The sequence below is a fragment of the Phyllopteryx taeniolatus genome, chromosome 8 (genome assembly GCF_024500385.1).
Source record: "Phyllopteryx taeniolatus isolate TA_2022b chromosome 8, UOR_Ptae_1.2, whole genome shotgun sequence".
Lineage (NCBI taxonomy): Eukaryota > Metazoa > Chordata > Actinopteri > Syngnathiformes > Syngnathidae > Phyllopteryx > Phyllopteryx taeniolatus.
In genome coordinates, this window is record NC_084509.1 from 7826398 (window position 1) to 7842972 (window position 16575).

General features: G+C 40.8%; 1 protein-coding gene across 7 annotated transcripts in view; it reads right to left on the minus strand.

Annotated features, from left to right (window-relative positions):
• slc47a3 (solute carrier family 47 member 3) overlaps nucleotides 1-12557 on the minus strand; it is a 32031-nt gene extending 19474 nt beyond the window's left edge. For 5 of the 7 annotated variants that reach the window (XR_009789749.1, XR_009789750.1, XM_061782308.1 and 2 more), the window contains exons 1-12: nucleotides 12252-12557; nucleotides 8510-8611; nucleotides 8374-8442; nucleotides 6408-6556; nucleotides 6279-6321; nucleotides 4141-4185; nucleotides 3970-4067; nucleotides 3239-3336; nucleotides 1814-1927; nucleotides 1673-1740; nucleotides 1493-1601; nucleotides 437-512 (exon numbers count right to left, since the gene is read on the minus strand). Coding sequence is in view for 5 of the 7 variants with exons in the window: in XM_061782308.1 (XP_061638292.1) it covers nucleotides 437-512; nucleotides 1493-1601; nucleotides 1673-1740; nucleotides 1814-1927; nucleotides 3239-3336; nucleotides 3970-4067; nucleotides 4141-4185; nucleotides 6279-6321; nucleotides 6408-6556; nucleotides 8374-8442; nucleotides 8510-8611; nucleotides 12252-12380 (1100 nt within the window). In the remaining 2 variants the exon portion in view is untranslated. Of the gene's footprint in view, nucleotides 1-436; nucleotides 513-1492; nucleotides 1602-1672; nucleotides 1741-1813; nucleotides 1928-3238; nucleotides 3337-3969; nucleotides 4068-4140; nucleotides 4186-6278; nucleotides 6322-6407; nucleotides 6557-8373; nucleotides 8443-8509; nucleotides 8612-12251 lie in introns of those variants that run through there. The other 2 variants (XM_061782310.1, XM_061782313.1) reach the window with 2 other exon arrangements.
• Between the last annotated feature and the right edge of the window lie 4018 nt (nucleotides 12558-16575).

Below are 16575 nucleotides of genomic sequence, written 5' to 3' on the forward strand. Positions count from 1 at the left end.
CTACTGAGCCAATTAAACCTAAAATGGCTCCTTTCAGTCTTTCAGGCATGGCTGCTTGGGACTTTTTTGTGGGTCTACCAATGATAGACATGCCTACCAAATTTCCTGTTACTACGTAAAACTGTTTTAGAGGGGCTATTTTTTTCCAGTTGGCTGGTTATTTTTATGACTATTTTTTACAAATTCAATTTACAATTTAAGCAGTACTACTTTAATACTTTGATCTGGTGGGGCAGCACCCCTCTTGTAAACGTGCCAATTTGTGTCACTCTATCCGTGCCAAACACAACTGAGCACAGCTACGAAGAGCCATGACAATATGTGCAAAAAAATAAGTAAGAAAAGGTCATCATAACAGTGTAGGCTGAAAGCGTGTGGTCCAAGGTTTTCTATATTCAATCAGATGAATCAGATGAATCATTAATGATATACTCACTCGTCATACGTGAAGATATAAGCAATATGATGTCTCAGGCTCCCAATGATGACCATCAAGCATAAAGAGACTAACACTGTGGGGAAAGGTGGAAAGTTCAATCCTTTTTCTACCACTGGAATACATGCTGAACATACAAGTCATAGCCACCATCTTGCGGTTTACGTAAACATGGCTCAAATAAGGGGGGGAAAGTCCTTAAATGAGGACTAAATAACTTCATTTAAGCAAAATTATCTGCTAGTAGAACAGGCTTCTGGGGCTACGAGAAGCGACAAACTTGAGAATTTAAATAACTATACTGAGCTGTTCTGTTGTGCCATCAACAGAATATGTATTTTTGGAGGTTTAGGGATAGATAGATAGCTAACTCCACGTTGTAGTGGTACAAATAGGCCTAGTAATAAAAACTAAGTCGCAATTGCGCCAGATGAATACTGAAGTGAACAAAGGTGCTCAGGTTTTTTATAGTGGGGGAGGGGCAACTCATGTTGGACGCCCAAGTGCCTGATTGTGCACTGTTTTAGCCACACCCAAAAAATCTGGAAAACGAAAAAGTGCTTGAAACAAGTGAAATGCAGGGCACACTAAAACTTCCTGATAAGAAATATATTGGCTGACAAAGGACAAGCATATCTTGATTTGATTTGAGATATTTAATCTTTAGAATTTGGTTTTTGCAGTAGTATCTCGTTTGTTGTCTTACAAAGAAAATATTAGCACCCATTGATACGGAATCCAGTGTACGTGAACAAACTTCTCCAAGGGAATCCACCAATTGCCACCAAAATTAGACCGGGAATACAAGACAGATGGACAATTCAAAATTGTGAAAGCTTTGATTGTTCATTGTAGTGGGTGGGCAGAGGTTGACAGCAAAATTTGATGATTTGCCATGTAACACAAAATGCCCTCAGGTGTGTTAAGGAAAATGACCATGGGTGTTGTACCATTATCAGGGGTCGTAACTGAATAGAGACGAATGTAGCTCTTCTGGTGTAGCCTGGTTGGTGAAAGCAATGCAAAATATAAGGCGGTGTTTACAGATGGACTAACCTGCACAGAACATTGACAGTTTTGCAGACAACTTAGCTCGCTGGGCATCTCCAGCTCCCAGAGCATTTCCCACTCGTACAGTGCCCGCCTGACTGAAACCGAAAGGAAACTGACAGCAAAGCAGAATGTTAAGTCTCTCATCGTCAAAGTATAATAAAAATATTGAGTTAAAATCACCACCATATAAACACAGTTTGAGATTTGATAGATGACTGACTGAGCTCCAAGTTCTACCTCACTTATGAGACCTGTCCAGAGGAAAAATAGGTTTTCTTTTGTTGCAGACCAAATACAGTGCAAAAATGTGTTGGCTGACAGCACCTGCTAGGAAGATGGTAATCTCGAAAGTCCACCACTCCACACACAACATCAACATGCTGGGGATGGCCAAGTGGATGAAAGAGCCCCACTCCTGCAGGCAATCTTTGGACCAACCTGTGAACATAGTTCAAGAACTTGTAGTGTATTCTAAAAAGCTTAATTTGTATTTATATAAAAGATTTCATCCCTCTGTAATGCAAAGTCTAATGTCCTACGTTGGTCTTCTTTTCAGACTTTCATCTGTTGTATTTAGCCCCTTGATTTTTCTCTCTTTTTTTTAAACCTGTCCTGTTCAGCTGCAAGGTCTTGCAGAATGGTGGCTCTGTATACCTTTGTGCTGGAACAGTTTTGCTGTGCAACATGGGAGTTTGAAATAGACCCCTCAGCTTATTTTAATTTTTTACATTATTCTGATGTTTATTGAAAATGCAGCCGGACAGAAATGGGTTTTAGGGGACAGACAGAGAGACAGAGTGGACATGGGGACTAGGGGTGAGAACCACAGCAGAACAATAGTGAGTGAGATAGTCTAGATATTTGAACATAAGTAACATTACAACAGTGATTTGTAGAAGGGGGGGACGCACCCGGTGAGGACATGCAACTAACCAAGAGAAAAAGATAAGAGAGGACAGAAAAGGGCAGGGAAGGATGTAGGAAAATGAGCAAGACAGTGCTACTGACGAGTGGTGTAGCGGGATTCCTTTTTAGTGTCTAAACACCTGCAAGAACCTGTGAGTTGATATGTTAGTATAACCTGTGTTGTTGTTAGTGATCCAAGCACAAATAATTAAAGCCTATAGTGTGTCTAAGAATGTCTGTGAAATGGGATATTCCCTTTCCAGGTGTTTTGTCTTTTGTAATTTGTTTTGTCTTTTGTACAAGTAAAAGTGTTTCTGCTTTTGTTAATGTGTTTTCTGAAATGTCAAAGTGTTTTGGAATTTGTTGATTTGTTTTCTGAAACGTAAAAGTGTTTTGGTTTTTTCTAATTTGTTGTCTGGAATGTAAAAGTGTTATGGCTTTTGTTAATTTGTTTTCTGAAATGTAAAAGTGTTTCACAATTTGTTATATTGTTTTGCACTTCCAGGCCACCGTACACTTACCTGCTCAAACCTACAGTGCATTTAAATAGAGGTAGACACAAATATATACTCCGGTGCTCTGTTGAGAATAGTTTATTTTCTACTGAAGCTATTATAAACTGTCCAAAAAAATACATAGAGGGAAAAAGAAAAATGTGTGCTAGTTTTCGCATTTCACGAGTATGTTATCCTGTATTTTTTCCACGTCACAATATATATCGCAGGGTTACAAAAAAATCGCAATGCCATTTTTCCCCAATATCGTGCAGCCCTAATCTGAATTCAGTAAACCATAGTGGATATCAATTATATTACACCTCCACCACAGCATGTTGCCACTCACCTCCCCAGGTAACCTTGTGAAGACCTTTCCACAAGATGTAAGTGTACAGGATGCCAGCCATGGAAAACTGTGACACGATGTTGGCAAGAGCAGAACCTCTGCCAAATATATTTTAATTGGGGGGTGCAGAGATGGGTGAAGGCAAACATTAAGAATAAAAGAGCAACATGAATGTTGAAAGAAAACCTATCTTTCTGACAACAGACTGTATCTATGAATCACACAAGATGTTTGACTTATTGGCATTCTGGGTTTTTTGGCGAGTGATTAACCTTTGCCAACCATGTTGCGCTCACACGCGATGACTAATCCCATCTGTCTAGTACTGTATACGTGGTTAAAATTTTGTAGTAATTAGAAAAAAAATCTATAGTGGTTTTCTTTAAAAGGATATCTCCAAAGTGACATGATTCGAAAATGGTCGTTTCAATTCAAAGTGGCAGGCTTTGGGGTTTTTTTTTTTTTTTTTTTACATTTATGGCCTCTTGAGACCTTTTTTGAGTCTACTCATGATAAACTCACCCACCAAATTTCATGCTGCTAGGTGAAGCTAGTTTTGGGGGCTGTATTTTCAAAAAACTCCGCAGGTAGCTACTGAGCTAATATTTGATCATGCCCGTGACTAACGCTTAGCCAGTTTTTCCAGTATGAAAAAAACTAAAAACAGCAATTTATTAGCCTAACAGTAACGGCAATGAAGAAACGAAGCAATTTGAATTCTCAATACTCACGCGACTCCCATGTTTAATACAAAGAGAACAATGTAGTTCATGAAGGCATTAAGGAGATTGGCCACAAAGCCTGTGATCACTTGTGGCCATATGATCCCCTGAAATAGACGATCAAATGGTTTTATAGGTTTATATGGTACAGTATGTCAGTTGAGAATGAGCAGATGTTACCTGGTTTTGCAAGTATCCCGCTTGCAGTTGATACATGAATGTAGCCTGTAAATAAAGATATCGGCATTTCATTGAACACAAAAAGCACAACGGTACTACTACATGCACAACTAGCCACCATGTTTGCTAGTTATTAGGCAAGAATTTGTGGGGCTCAAAGCCTATACCCATTTTTCAAAAATGTCATACACCAGTCACTGCTTCAAATTTAACTTTGTCCGCTGCTTCAGAGCAGGGAGAGGGCAAGCACAGGTGGACACACCGTACAGATGTAGAACATGCACCGTAACAAGTCCACACCTAAATTCGTCTGAGAGACTTAGGTGCTGCTGTTTTGGTTAGCAACAGAGTTCAAATGGGCTCAGCGGTGAACTCTTTAATGTCTATGTGTAAACAAGAGTGTCTACTGAACTCGACTCCCATCCATCCATCAATTCATAAAAAAAACCTTAACCTCATTAGCGTATGTTCTAGGAACCTTTACTTTTTAGTACTTATATCTCTTGGAACTAAAAGGTTCAAATGCTCAGTGCTGCTAAACCCCATTCCAAAGGTTCCTGGACCTCTCAGTGCCGTTAAAAAGATTCATTGTGGCTAATCACAATTTTTGGTTAATTTTTACTGATCACACCCAAACCACATTACCTCCAGACCTGTTCAGTCAAGAAAGCCCTTAAACAGATCTGTCCTGACAAAATCAAGTCGTACAAAAGATCTAAAAAATTACATGATCCAAAGAAATTGCGGAACAGTTGAGAAATAAAGTAATTGACATCTATCAGTCTGGAAAGGGTTACAAAAGTAATTTCTAAAGCTTCAGGCTTCCGGCAAACCATAGGGAGAGCCATTATCCTCACATGGCGAAAGCATGGAAAAGTGGTGAACCTTCCCAGGAGTGGTTGGCCGACAAAGATTACCCCAAGAGAACAGCAATGACTCATCCAGGAGGCCACAAACGAACTTCTAAACAACTGCAGGCCTCCCTTGCCTCTGTTAAGGTCAGTGTTCATGACACAACAATAAGGAAGAGACTGGGCAAAAATGGCATCCATCGCGGAGTTCCAAGGCAAAAACCACTGCTGACCAAAAAGAACATAAAGGCTTGTCTTACTTTTGCAAAAAAAAAAAACATCAATGAGTCCCAAGACTTTTGAGAGAATATTATATGGACTGACGAGATGAAAGTTGATCTTTTTAGATACTGTGTCTCTCGTTACATCTGGTGTTAATGTAGGACAGCATTTCAGAAAAAGAACATCATATCAACAGTCAAACATGGTGGTGGTAGTGTAATGGGCTTGGGCTGCTTTGCTCCTTCAGGACCGGAACAACTTGCTGTGATTGATCAAACCATGAATTCTGCTCTTTAACAGAAAATCCTGAAGGAGAGTGTTCAGTCATCTGTTTGTGACCTAAGCTGAAGCGTACTTCTGCAGCAGGATAACAATCCAAAATACACCAACTTCTGAATGTCTTTAAAAAACAAAATGAAAGTTTTGGAGTAGCCTCGTCAAAGTCGAGACTTGAATCTGATTGAAATGCAGTAGCATGACCTTAAAAAAGCCGTTCATGCTCGAAAACCTTCAATTTTTGCTTAATTCAAACAATTGCAAGGAAGAGTCTGCCAAAATATCTCCACAGAGATGTGAAAGACTCATTGCCAGTTATAGGAAACGCTTGACTTTAGTTGCTGCTGAGGATGACCCAAACAGTTATGAGATTTAGGGGGGCATTACTTTTTCACACAGGACCAGGTAACTGAATAGTTGTTTTTCCTTAATAAATGAAATCACCATTTAAATCAGCATTTTAAGCTCGTTTGGGTTATATTGGTCTGATGTTTACATTTGTTTGATTATCTTAAACATTAAAGTGGGGAAACTATGCAAAAATACAAGAATTTGAGAAGGGGGCCAATACTTTTTCACGGCACTGTCTCGAAAGTATTACCTCTTGTTAGACAATCGTGGTCCAAACACACAATGCTCCACCAAATGTCTCTAGTTCCCTGGAAAATCTACTGGAGTCAAAAGTGTGCCAAATTGGAGAGAGAACCTCTACCATTTTTGATACAGTCCTTGTACTGAATTTCATTACTAGGATTATCATTCAGGATTGTTTTTTCCTTGCATACTCACAGGAAGTGCTGGCATGAAGATCTTCACGTACAACTGAGACAACCTAAGGAGGAGACAATGACCATTAAAGTGATGGACACATTTTCACAAAAGATGAGCAGAGAAGAAGAAATACTGTAGTCCGCTGACCTGGCAACCTCTGGTTCTTGTCCCAAAACCAGCAGAATGGACTCTGTGTTGATGAGCACCGCCCAGCATGGGAAACATGTCAGGATAAGGATGAGGATGGTCCTCTGCACGATCACCCCGACTCTTAGGAGATTGCCAGCCCCATATGTCTGACGAAAGAGTCACTTTTGTGAACACTTTTGTGAACATCAGTTACTATAGTGGACAGCTTTTAAAATTGATCAGGAGCTCTTTTGTCCACGTCTTGATGTCAAAGTTGTGCCTCAGTCATTACAATGTACAGCTATTCAAAAGCTGTTTTCGTTGTCTTAGTGTCTAAATTTGGGCATCAGTCACTACAGTGGACAGCTATTGAAATTATTTTTCTTTTACATGCATGTCTTGATGATAAAGTTGTTTATCAGTAACTACAGTGGAAAGCTAGTCAAAAGCTTTTTTTCTAGATGAATGCGTGTTGATCTCAAAGTGCATAAGTCACTGCAGTCTTTTTAAACCACTGTTTCATTTGATATGCAAGAAACTTGATGTCAGTTTCACGTCACTACAGTGGACAACATTTATTATCCATCCATCCATTTTCTGAGCCGCTTCACCTCACTAGGGTCGCGGGCGTGCTGGAGCCTATCCCAGCTATCATCGGGCAGGAGGCGGGGTACACCCTGAACTGGTTGCCAGCCAATCGCAGGGCACATACAAACAAACAACCAGTCGCACTCACATCCACACCTACGGGCAATTTAGAGTCTCCAAATCATGCATGTTTTTAGGATGTGGGAGGAAACCGGAGTGCCCGGAGAAAACCCACGCAGGCACGAGGAGAACATGCAAACTCCACACAGGCGGGGCCGGGGATTGAACCCCGGTCCTCAGAACTGTGAGGCTGACGCTCTAACCAGTCGCTCACCGTGCCGCCAACATTTACTAGCTGATTTCAAATTTGTGGATCACTCACTACCATCCATCCATCCATTTTCTGAGCCGCTTATCCTCACTATGGTGGCGGGCTGCTGGAGCCTATTCTATCTTCGGGCAGAAGGCGGGGTACACCCTGAACTGGTTGCCAGCCAATCGCAGGGCACACATAAAACAACCATTCGCACTCACATTCACACCTATGGGCCTTTAGAGTCTTTAGAGAAGTGTACTGAGAATGGTGTGCTTGTTTACGTTTAGGTACTTACTGTACTCTGTTGGCATGTCATGTCTGCACTAAGTTGCTGATTTAATGCAGCTTCAACTACACTAATATTTAGGTTATTGGTTCATGCTGGGTGGCACGGTGAGCCGACTGGTTAGCACATCTGGCTCACAGTTCTGAGGACCCGGGTTCAAATCCAGCCTCGCCTGTGTGGAGTTTGCATGTTCTCCCCGTGTGTGTGTGTGGGTTTTCTCCGGGTATTCCGGTTTCCCAAAAACATGCATGTTAGGTTAATTGAAGACTTTAAATAGCCCGTTGGTGTGAATGTGAGTGAGAATGGTTGGTTGTTTATATGTGGCCTGCAATTGGCTGGCAACCAGTTCAGGGTGTACCCCGCCTCTCGCCCAGAGTCAGCTGGGATTGGCTCCAGCACCCGCGACCCTTGTGAGGATAAGCAGTACGGAAGATGAATGAATGAATGGTTCATGTTGATGACATCATCCTGTAACTTGTGTGGTGTGTGTTAAGTCTTGATGTCAAATTTGTGCACCAGTCACTATCTACAGAGGAAAGCTAAGTGTTTTTGTTTTTGGATGTCAATGTTGCACATCAGTCACGACAGTGGACACCAGAATGTCAACATATACACTACTGACCATTGGTCTACATACTGTATCAGTCGATTTCTTCTATTTTAGGAGACCCTAGCAGGTGGTACATACTGTAAATGGCAGATTATGGGATTACACACTAGCATCTACTGTAACTGATGCATAACTTTGGCATCAAGACTCATGCAAAACTGTAGAAGTAGAACAGTTGTCATACCTGAGATATCAAAGTATCGCATGCTGATGACAGCCCGGCACCAACAGATATGCCTGTAACATTCACAACCTGCGGATAAAATAAGCAAATGTCAATTTGTGCATGTATCAGTGCAATTGTATGAGATGACACTTACAGCTATGGCCAGAGATACTGCATCCAGCTCCACCCTTCCCAAATGACCACAGAACATAGTGCTGACAAAGCTTGCAGAAAGCACCATGAAGTGAGTCAAAATCTGTGTAGCGGATGAAAGTTGTATGGGTTGTAAATTAGGGTTAGGTCTCCCAACCTCATTTAGGGTTTCACGCAAGGATTAGGCTCTCAATCAAGGGTCGGAGTTTCAACCCTAACCCTAGGGTTAGGAGTCCAAAGTAGGGTTTGAAGCCAGGGTAAGGTTTCAAGCAAGGGTTGAGGTTTCAAATTAAGGTTTTAAATCAGGGATTGGTTTCAAACTTTGGTTAGGGTTTTAAATTAGTGTTTCAAACTAAAGTTGAGATTTCAAATTAGGGTTTCAATCCTGGGTTAGGCTTTCAAGCAAGAGTTTAGGTTTCAAATTATGTCTTAATTAACACCAAGGCTAGGGTTTGAAATAGAGTTACAAGCCAAGGTTAGGTTTTCAAGCAAGGGTTGAGATTTCAAATAAAAGTTTCAAGCCAGGGTGAGTGTTTCAAGTTAGTATTTCAAGAATTTTTTTAAATTTCAAATTAGGGTTTTGAGCTTTGGTTCAGTTTCAATTTATGGGTAGAAGTTCAAAGTAAGGTTTGAAGCCAGGGTTAGGATTTCAAATTAGGGTTAAAAGCCAGGGTTAGGCTTTTCTGGTTCCGCATTTCCACAATAGATTTTATGTTCATTCTCTTTCTTGTATTATTGTATTTTCTTGTTATATATGCGTGTCTTGTTATTAAGACCGAAATGTTTAAACACTGTGGAGCCATGAACATTACAATGCATGCTGGCAACATATATTATAGTACATTTAGACATTGCTGTAAATTCTAAAATTATTTACCACATACTATGCAGTAGAATACTGTAAAGTGATTGTACTTTAAAGGTCTCGTATTTTGGCTATTTATACCTCCATAGAGTGACTCTCTAACATGGACTGAGTACAGTGGGTATTCAGACCCCCTTAAATTTTTCACACTTTTTTATATTGCAGCCATTTGCTAAAATCATTTAAGTTCATTTTTTCCACATGAATGTACACACAGCACCCCATATTGACAGGGACAAAAACTGAATTGTTGAAATTTTTGCAGATTTATGAAAAAAGAAAAACTTAAATATCACACAGCCATAAGTATTCAGACCCTTTTCTCAGTATTTAGTTGAAGCACCCTTTTGAGCTAATACAGCCATGAGTCTTTTTGGGAATGATGCAACAAGTTTTTCACCTGGATTTGGGGATCATCTGCCATTCCTCCTTGCAAATCCTCTCCAGTTCTGTCAGGTTGGATGGTGAATGTTGGTGGCCAGCCATTTTCAGGTCTTTCCAGAGATGCTCAATTGGGTTTAAGTCAGGACTCAGGCTGCTCCATTAAGGAACAGTCACAGAGTTGTTCTGAAGCCACTTCTTTGGTATTTTAGCTGTGTGCTCAAGGCCATTGTCTTTTTTAGTCCACATTTCAAGTTGTTTTTGGAAATTGTGGCCCTCGTGTCCTCCAGGTCAAAGAGGAAAAGAACCATCCGGACTGTTTTGGATGCAAAGTTCAAAAGCCAGCATCTGTGACGGTATGGGTCTGTGTTAGTGCCAATGGCATGGATAACTTACAGATCTGTGAAGGCACCATTAATGCTGAAAGGTACATACAGGTTTTGGAGAAATATATGCTGCCATCCAAGCAACGTCTTTTTCATGGACGCCTCCAAAGGGCTGCAGTGATGGTTGACTTTCTAGAACTTTCTCCCATCTCCCGACTGCATCTCTGGAGCTCAGCCACAGTGATCTTTGGGTTCTTCTTTACCTCTCTCACCAAGGCTCTTCTCCCCTGATTGCTCAGTTTGGCCGGACGGCCAGCTCTCGGAAGGGTTGTGATCGTCCCAAATGTCTTCCATTTCAGGATTATGGAGGCCACTGTGCTTTTAGGAAGCTTAAGTGCAGCAGAATTTTTTTTTTGTAACCTTGGCCAGATCTGTGCCTTGCCACAATTCTGTCTCTGAGCTCTTCAGGCAGTTCCTTTGAACTCATGATTCTCATTTGCTCTGGCATGCACTGTGAGCTGTAAGGTCTTATATAAACAGTTGTGTGGCTTTCCTAATCAAGTCCAATCAGTATAATCAAACACAACTGGACTCCAATGAAGGTGTAGAACCATCTTAATGATGATAAGAAGAAATGGACAGCACCCGAGTTAAATATATGAGTGTCACAGCAAAGGGTCTGAATACTTATGGCTGTGTGATATTTCAGTTTTTCTTTTTTAATAAATCTGCAAAGATTTCAACAATTCCGTTTTTTTCTGTCAATATGGGGTGCCGTGTGTATATTAATGAGGAAAAAAATGAACTTAAATGATTTTATAACAATATAACAAAGAGTGAAAAATGTAAGGGGTTCTGAAAACTTTCCCTACCCACTGTATATAAGTTTCAATTTCATTTAAAAAAAACACCCTTGTTTTGTCATATGAGTGTCCAGAAAAGGCCCTTCTGACAGCTGCTTCTGTTTGACTCAGTTTAGTATCCGCTTTGTCCATTTTTTTCCTAAAACCACACCCTTTCCTCTAATTGGTTGTCTCTGTGTTTAAGACCCACTTGTGAGCGCATGCGTTTGTTTTGTTGACAGCGCTGGCTCGAGCAGAAAGGGAAGGTGGAGATCTTTGCTAGTGACATAGAAAAGCTTGAGTATTTCGAATGACCTGATTTTAGGCCAGAATAACATCTGGAACTCAGGAATGCGTGGATGATTTTAATTAATATTTTACATGTTTACTGAGGCACCATAGGGACAATATTATATCCCCAATACTCAAGAAAGTTGGTTTGGCAAAACATGTCCCGTTTAATTAAATGTAGTTTCCACTGCATCGTGGGATTTTGGTTTATGTCACACACTATAAACAGAGCGTTACTATTTGTTTTTAAATCAATTAGTTTATTCATTGTGGTGCTGATGAGTCACACAAGGAAAATGGGAGTTCTTTTAGCTTGCAGAAGTAGGCCAAATTGAGTAACCAAAAGAAAGCTCACACTTCAATCTAATGCAGTTTATAAATCATCAGATAACAGTTAAATTAAATTAAGTTAAGTTAAATTAAGTTAAGTTAGGTTGGGTTAGGTTCTTTTAGCATACAGTTGAACTGACCGGAATGTCACTCTTTCGCACACAACCCACTGTCAGGGTTTCATGAAAATAAAGTGCAACATAAATATAATCTTAAGAGTCAAATAAGACACATATTCAACGAAATACGTGTAACATCAACACACATTATTCATGTTATGTTAACCTTGATCTTTCATGAATATTAAGGATTAACATCTTAATTACGGCAGCAGTTCAACATTTCATGGCACAATGCATGCAGACACGGCTTCTGATACAAAATACAGTCAGTCTTGGCGTAACTTCAACCAAAATCCAATGATGCAATAAAAAATTGTTAAATACTAAAATCACTTTAAAGTATTTTAGTGTATGGTATGTGGTAAATAACTGTACAATTTACAGGAATGTCTAACAGTGTGTTTACCAGCTTTGGTTCAGGTTTCAAGTTTGGGTTAATTTAGTTCTAAATAGGGTTTCAAGCCAGGGTGAGGGTTTGGAATTGGGTTACAACACAGGGTTAGGGTTAGTCTTTCACAGTATAGAAAACATTCTCGTTGACACTAAAATCATGTCGTGGTCTATAAAAATGTTAGTGGTGACTCACCGCAGGCACAGCCAATAGTGATAAGTTTTTCAATTCTGCCTCGAAGCCGACGGGAAGCAACGTGCGGATTCTACTGAGTAAAGAAGCTTCTCTCCAAGAGGTGGACGACGAGGAAGAGCTTTCAGTCATTATTTTTACAAAAGACTAATCTACTTTTACCCCAGAAAAATGAGTGTTTATCAGTCAGTGATACCTACACAGAGATGAAAAAAATAAAACGTTTATAAGCCGTCCAGAGGGCAACGGGTGATGAGTCTACAAGATTGTTTTATGGGAGCCCATTAAACAGAAACATTAACCCAGTAAACAAACTTTTTTTTTTTTTTTTTTTTTTTAAATGGCGGAAACCGGCTTTTGCCGGGGGGGGGGGGGGGGGGAATACAGGCGGAAAGCTCGTTTCCTCCAATTGAAAAGCTACAAAAAAGGTGTGAAACAAAAGCAGGTGGCATGCATCGTGCACGTGACATCAATGTCGCGACATGCATGATGCAATCACATGTATAAAAACGCAATTCGCATAATTTTATTCCATTTTGTCATGTACGAATACACAAAACATTCATATAAAGCCAACTTTTAGATTCCTGTGGAGGGCAACATTTACACATAGCCCACGTAGCGTGCAAGTTCCGTTAATTTGAAAAAGTATATTTTTTAATCATTCCACAGAAAGTGAACATGGATATTTACAAAACTGAGTCAAGCAATACAGTGTTAAAATGATTTAAAAAAAAAAAAACTATTGATCAAAAACCTACTGGATCCCTTTTACGTGGCCTGTGTTACTCGGAAAAGAATGATCATATATTTACAGTATTGTGTTATTTGTAAATATTGCCAGTAGGTGGAGCCACTGTATTTTATAAAACATCCCTTGAATTTTAGTGGTGCTTTTCTCCCAACACGCTGCAGACAGACGCCTCTCCCTGGACCGACGGCCAAAATAAAAATCCTGGGTATATACTACACTTCCAACAGTGTTGTCTATTACTCAAATCAAAAGGTGATCATATAAACAACTTATTTCTTCTTTAATAGACTCGCCGAAATGTTTTTAATATTCCTTTCCTCTGAGATCAAATACTCATATTGTATTCATACTGTTACAAAATGTCTGTGATTTTCAGACAATGAAACAGACTTTTATAATCTATTGTATAAATAGATATAATAATAATAATAATAATAATAATAATAGTCGTAATAGTAGTAGTAATAGTAGTAGTAGTACATATGCATATATATATATATATACCTTGTATTTTTAAATAAACAAGTATATTAAATTAATAAAATGAAATATTGTTAATACTGTACTCTTATATTAATATATTGTATATACATATGTACAAAGTTGATGCATAAAATATTAACATTAAACCTCCGAAAATATGTAACAGAAACATTCACATTTTTTATTTCAATAGTGTTACAGTAATAGGTTTAATGTTACAGTAACTGTAAAAAGAGTGATGCAGAGAAAAAAGTTTGCAGGAGTTTGATTGTGTGTTTTGTTGTTGTTGTTGTTGTTGGCGGTGTTTTTTTTCCCAATTTCGGGGACCCTGCCAGCAGGATTGAAGATAGGAAAAAATGTTGCATGTCCTCCACAATGGAAACGTGTCAGGTCGAAGTGAACCATACCACTTGATCAAAACATATCTTGAGGTGAAATCAAATATATTTCAGCTCACTGAATACAAAGAAAGAGCTTCTGTCGTCCATCTAGCTGCTAGTGTAAGCAATCGAGACACAGTACACAAACCTTTTTGTGATGCTATCACACAGAAAGCACATTGTCCACCTGTGCAACTGATATATGGGATCCTTGGAATGTGCTTTTCGACCTCTACGTTGGTCATTCATGAAGCATACCTTCCCCAATGGATAATGATGTGTAAGTAGAAGGATGGCAGACCTCCCGCGACCCTACTGAGGAGAAGCGGCTCAGAAAATGGATGGATGGATGGATGGACAAATGTGATACATATTTGGAATGGTCATCTTGTTACATCTTCGTAGCCTGCCCTTCCTATGATGCAAGAGCCAATCATGTTGCAGCAGGGCGTGTCTTGCTTAGAACACAAGTGGGATTCCTAATAACGCTTCAGGGTTAATTGTAACAAACTTGCCTGGGTTAAATTGAAACATTTATAAAATCCATCCATCCATCCATTTTCTACACCGCTTATCCTGGAGCCTACCCCAGCTAACTGCGGGCAGGAGGTGGGGTACACCCTGGACTGGTTGCAGGCCAATCGCAGGGGATAGATAAACAAACAACAATTCGCACTCACATTCACACATACGGGCAATTTAGAATTTTCAATTAACCTACCATGCATGTTTTTGGGATGTGGGAGGAAACCGGAGCACCTGGAGAAAACCCACGCAGGCACGGGGAGAACATGCAAACTCCACACAGGCAAGGCCAGAATTGAACCCGGGTCCACAGAACTGTGAGGCAGATGTGCTAACCACTCGGCTCACCGTGGCGCCCATTTATAAAATGTTTCACAAAAAAGTTACAATTTCAGTCAGTCATTCAATCAAGATTTAAACCATGGTTGACTTTATCGAATAGGAAGACAAAGAATGGCAAAGAATAGGAAGTACACAGTGTTTTTGAATGTATGGAGTAAAAGTAAATTATCAGAAAATAAATACAGTACTCAAGTACAGAAGTAAAGAGAAAGCCTAGGAACTAAGTATTTGTACTTCGTAACTTCCCACCGCTGACTTTCACAGTGATTCTTGGATTTTCCATTAAAGGCTTTTTAATACTACCCTGTATGCAGCTAACGAATGCAAGCAAACAAAGGTCATTTTGCGCAACGTCTCCAAAAAACAAAACAAAACAAAAAACAAATGACACATAACACAATAGGAGTGTCCTCTCATCAGAGCATTACTGTGCTTCACTCACTGTATTTATAAGATTACACATGCACACGCAAGCTTCTCAAGAAGTCCCAAATTAAGAATTACGCATGTGTTCCAATGAAGTTGAGAAATGTTAACTCATTTCCTCAGACTTTTAAGTTCAATACTTTTTATCGGCAGAGAGGCACAAAATCAGCATCATCCCAAAACAGTATAGCTACATAAAAATCTTTACCGGATTTATATGAGATGTAAATCATCAAATCATTGTGTGTCCTGATGATCCAAGGAGCAAAGTTGTCTGGGGCTTTACGCCCCTGGTAAGGTCCATCCAGCCATCCATTTTCTTTACCACTTATCCTCACTCAGGTCGCAGGCTGCTGGAGCCTACCCCAGCTGTCTCCGGGCGGGAGGTGGGGTACACACTGAACCGGTGGCCAGCCAATTGCAGGGCACATATAAACAAACAACCATTCACACTCACCCCTACGGGCAAGTTAGAGTCTTCAATCAACCTACCATGGATGTGTTTGGGATGTGGGAGGAAACCGGAGTGCCCGGAGAAAACCCACCCAGTCACAGGGAGAACATGCAAACTCCACACAGGCAGGACCAGGATTTGAACCCCGGTCCCCAGAACTGTGAGGCAGATGTGCTAACCAGTCGTCCACCATGCCAGCTCCCTCGTAGGGTCATCCATGGCAAACAGATCCTAGGTGAGGGACTAGACAAAGTACAGCTCATAGACCCCTTATGATGATAAACACAAATGGACCTAGGTTTCCCTTGCCCAGACATGGGTCACCAGGACCCTCTGTGGACCCAGGCTTGGACGTAGGGCTCGAAGGCAAGCACCTTGTGACCCGGCCTGCACCCATGGGGCCCTGCCGGGCACAGCCCGAATAGGCAACATGGGTCCCCCTTCCCATGAGCCAAAGGGATCGGGTGCATAGTGAGCTGGGTGGTGGCCGAAGGCGGGGACCTTGGCTGTCTGATCCCCGGCTACATAAGCTGCCTCTAGGGACATGGAATGTCACCTCTCTGGCACGGAAAGAGCCCGAGCTGGTGTGCGAGGTTGACAAGGTCCCAATAGATATATAGTCGGGCTCACCTCCACACACAGCTTGGGCTCCGGTACCAGTCCTCTTGAGAGGGGATGGACTCTTTTCCACCCTGGAGTTGCCCACAGTGAGAGGCGCCGAGCAGGTGTGGGCATACTCATGTACGTTGGGGTTTACCCCGGTGGACGAGATGGTAGCCTCCCTCCTCCTTCGGGTGCGGGTATGGGTTCTGACTGTTGTTTGTGCCTATGCACCAAACAGCAGTTCCACCCTTTTTGGAGTCCTTGGACGGGGTGCTGGAGAGCGCTCCCACTGGTAACTCCCTCTGACAAATTTCATGTGCATGCATGCATGTTCATGACAATAAAAGGTGATTCTTCTTC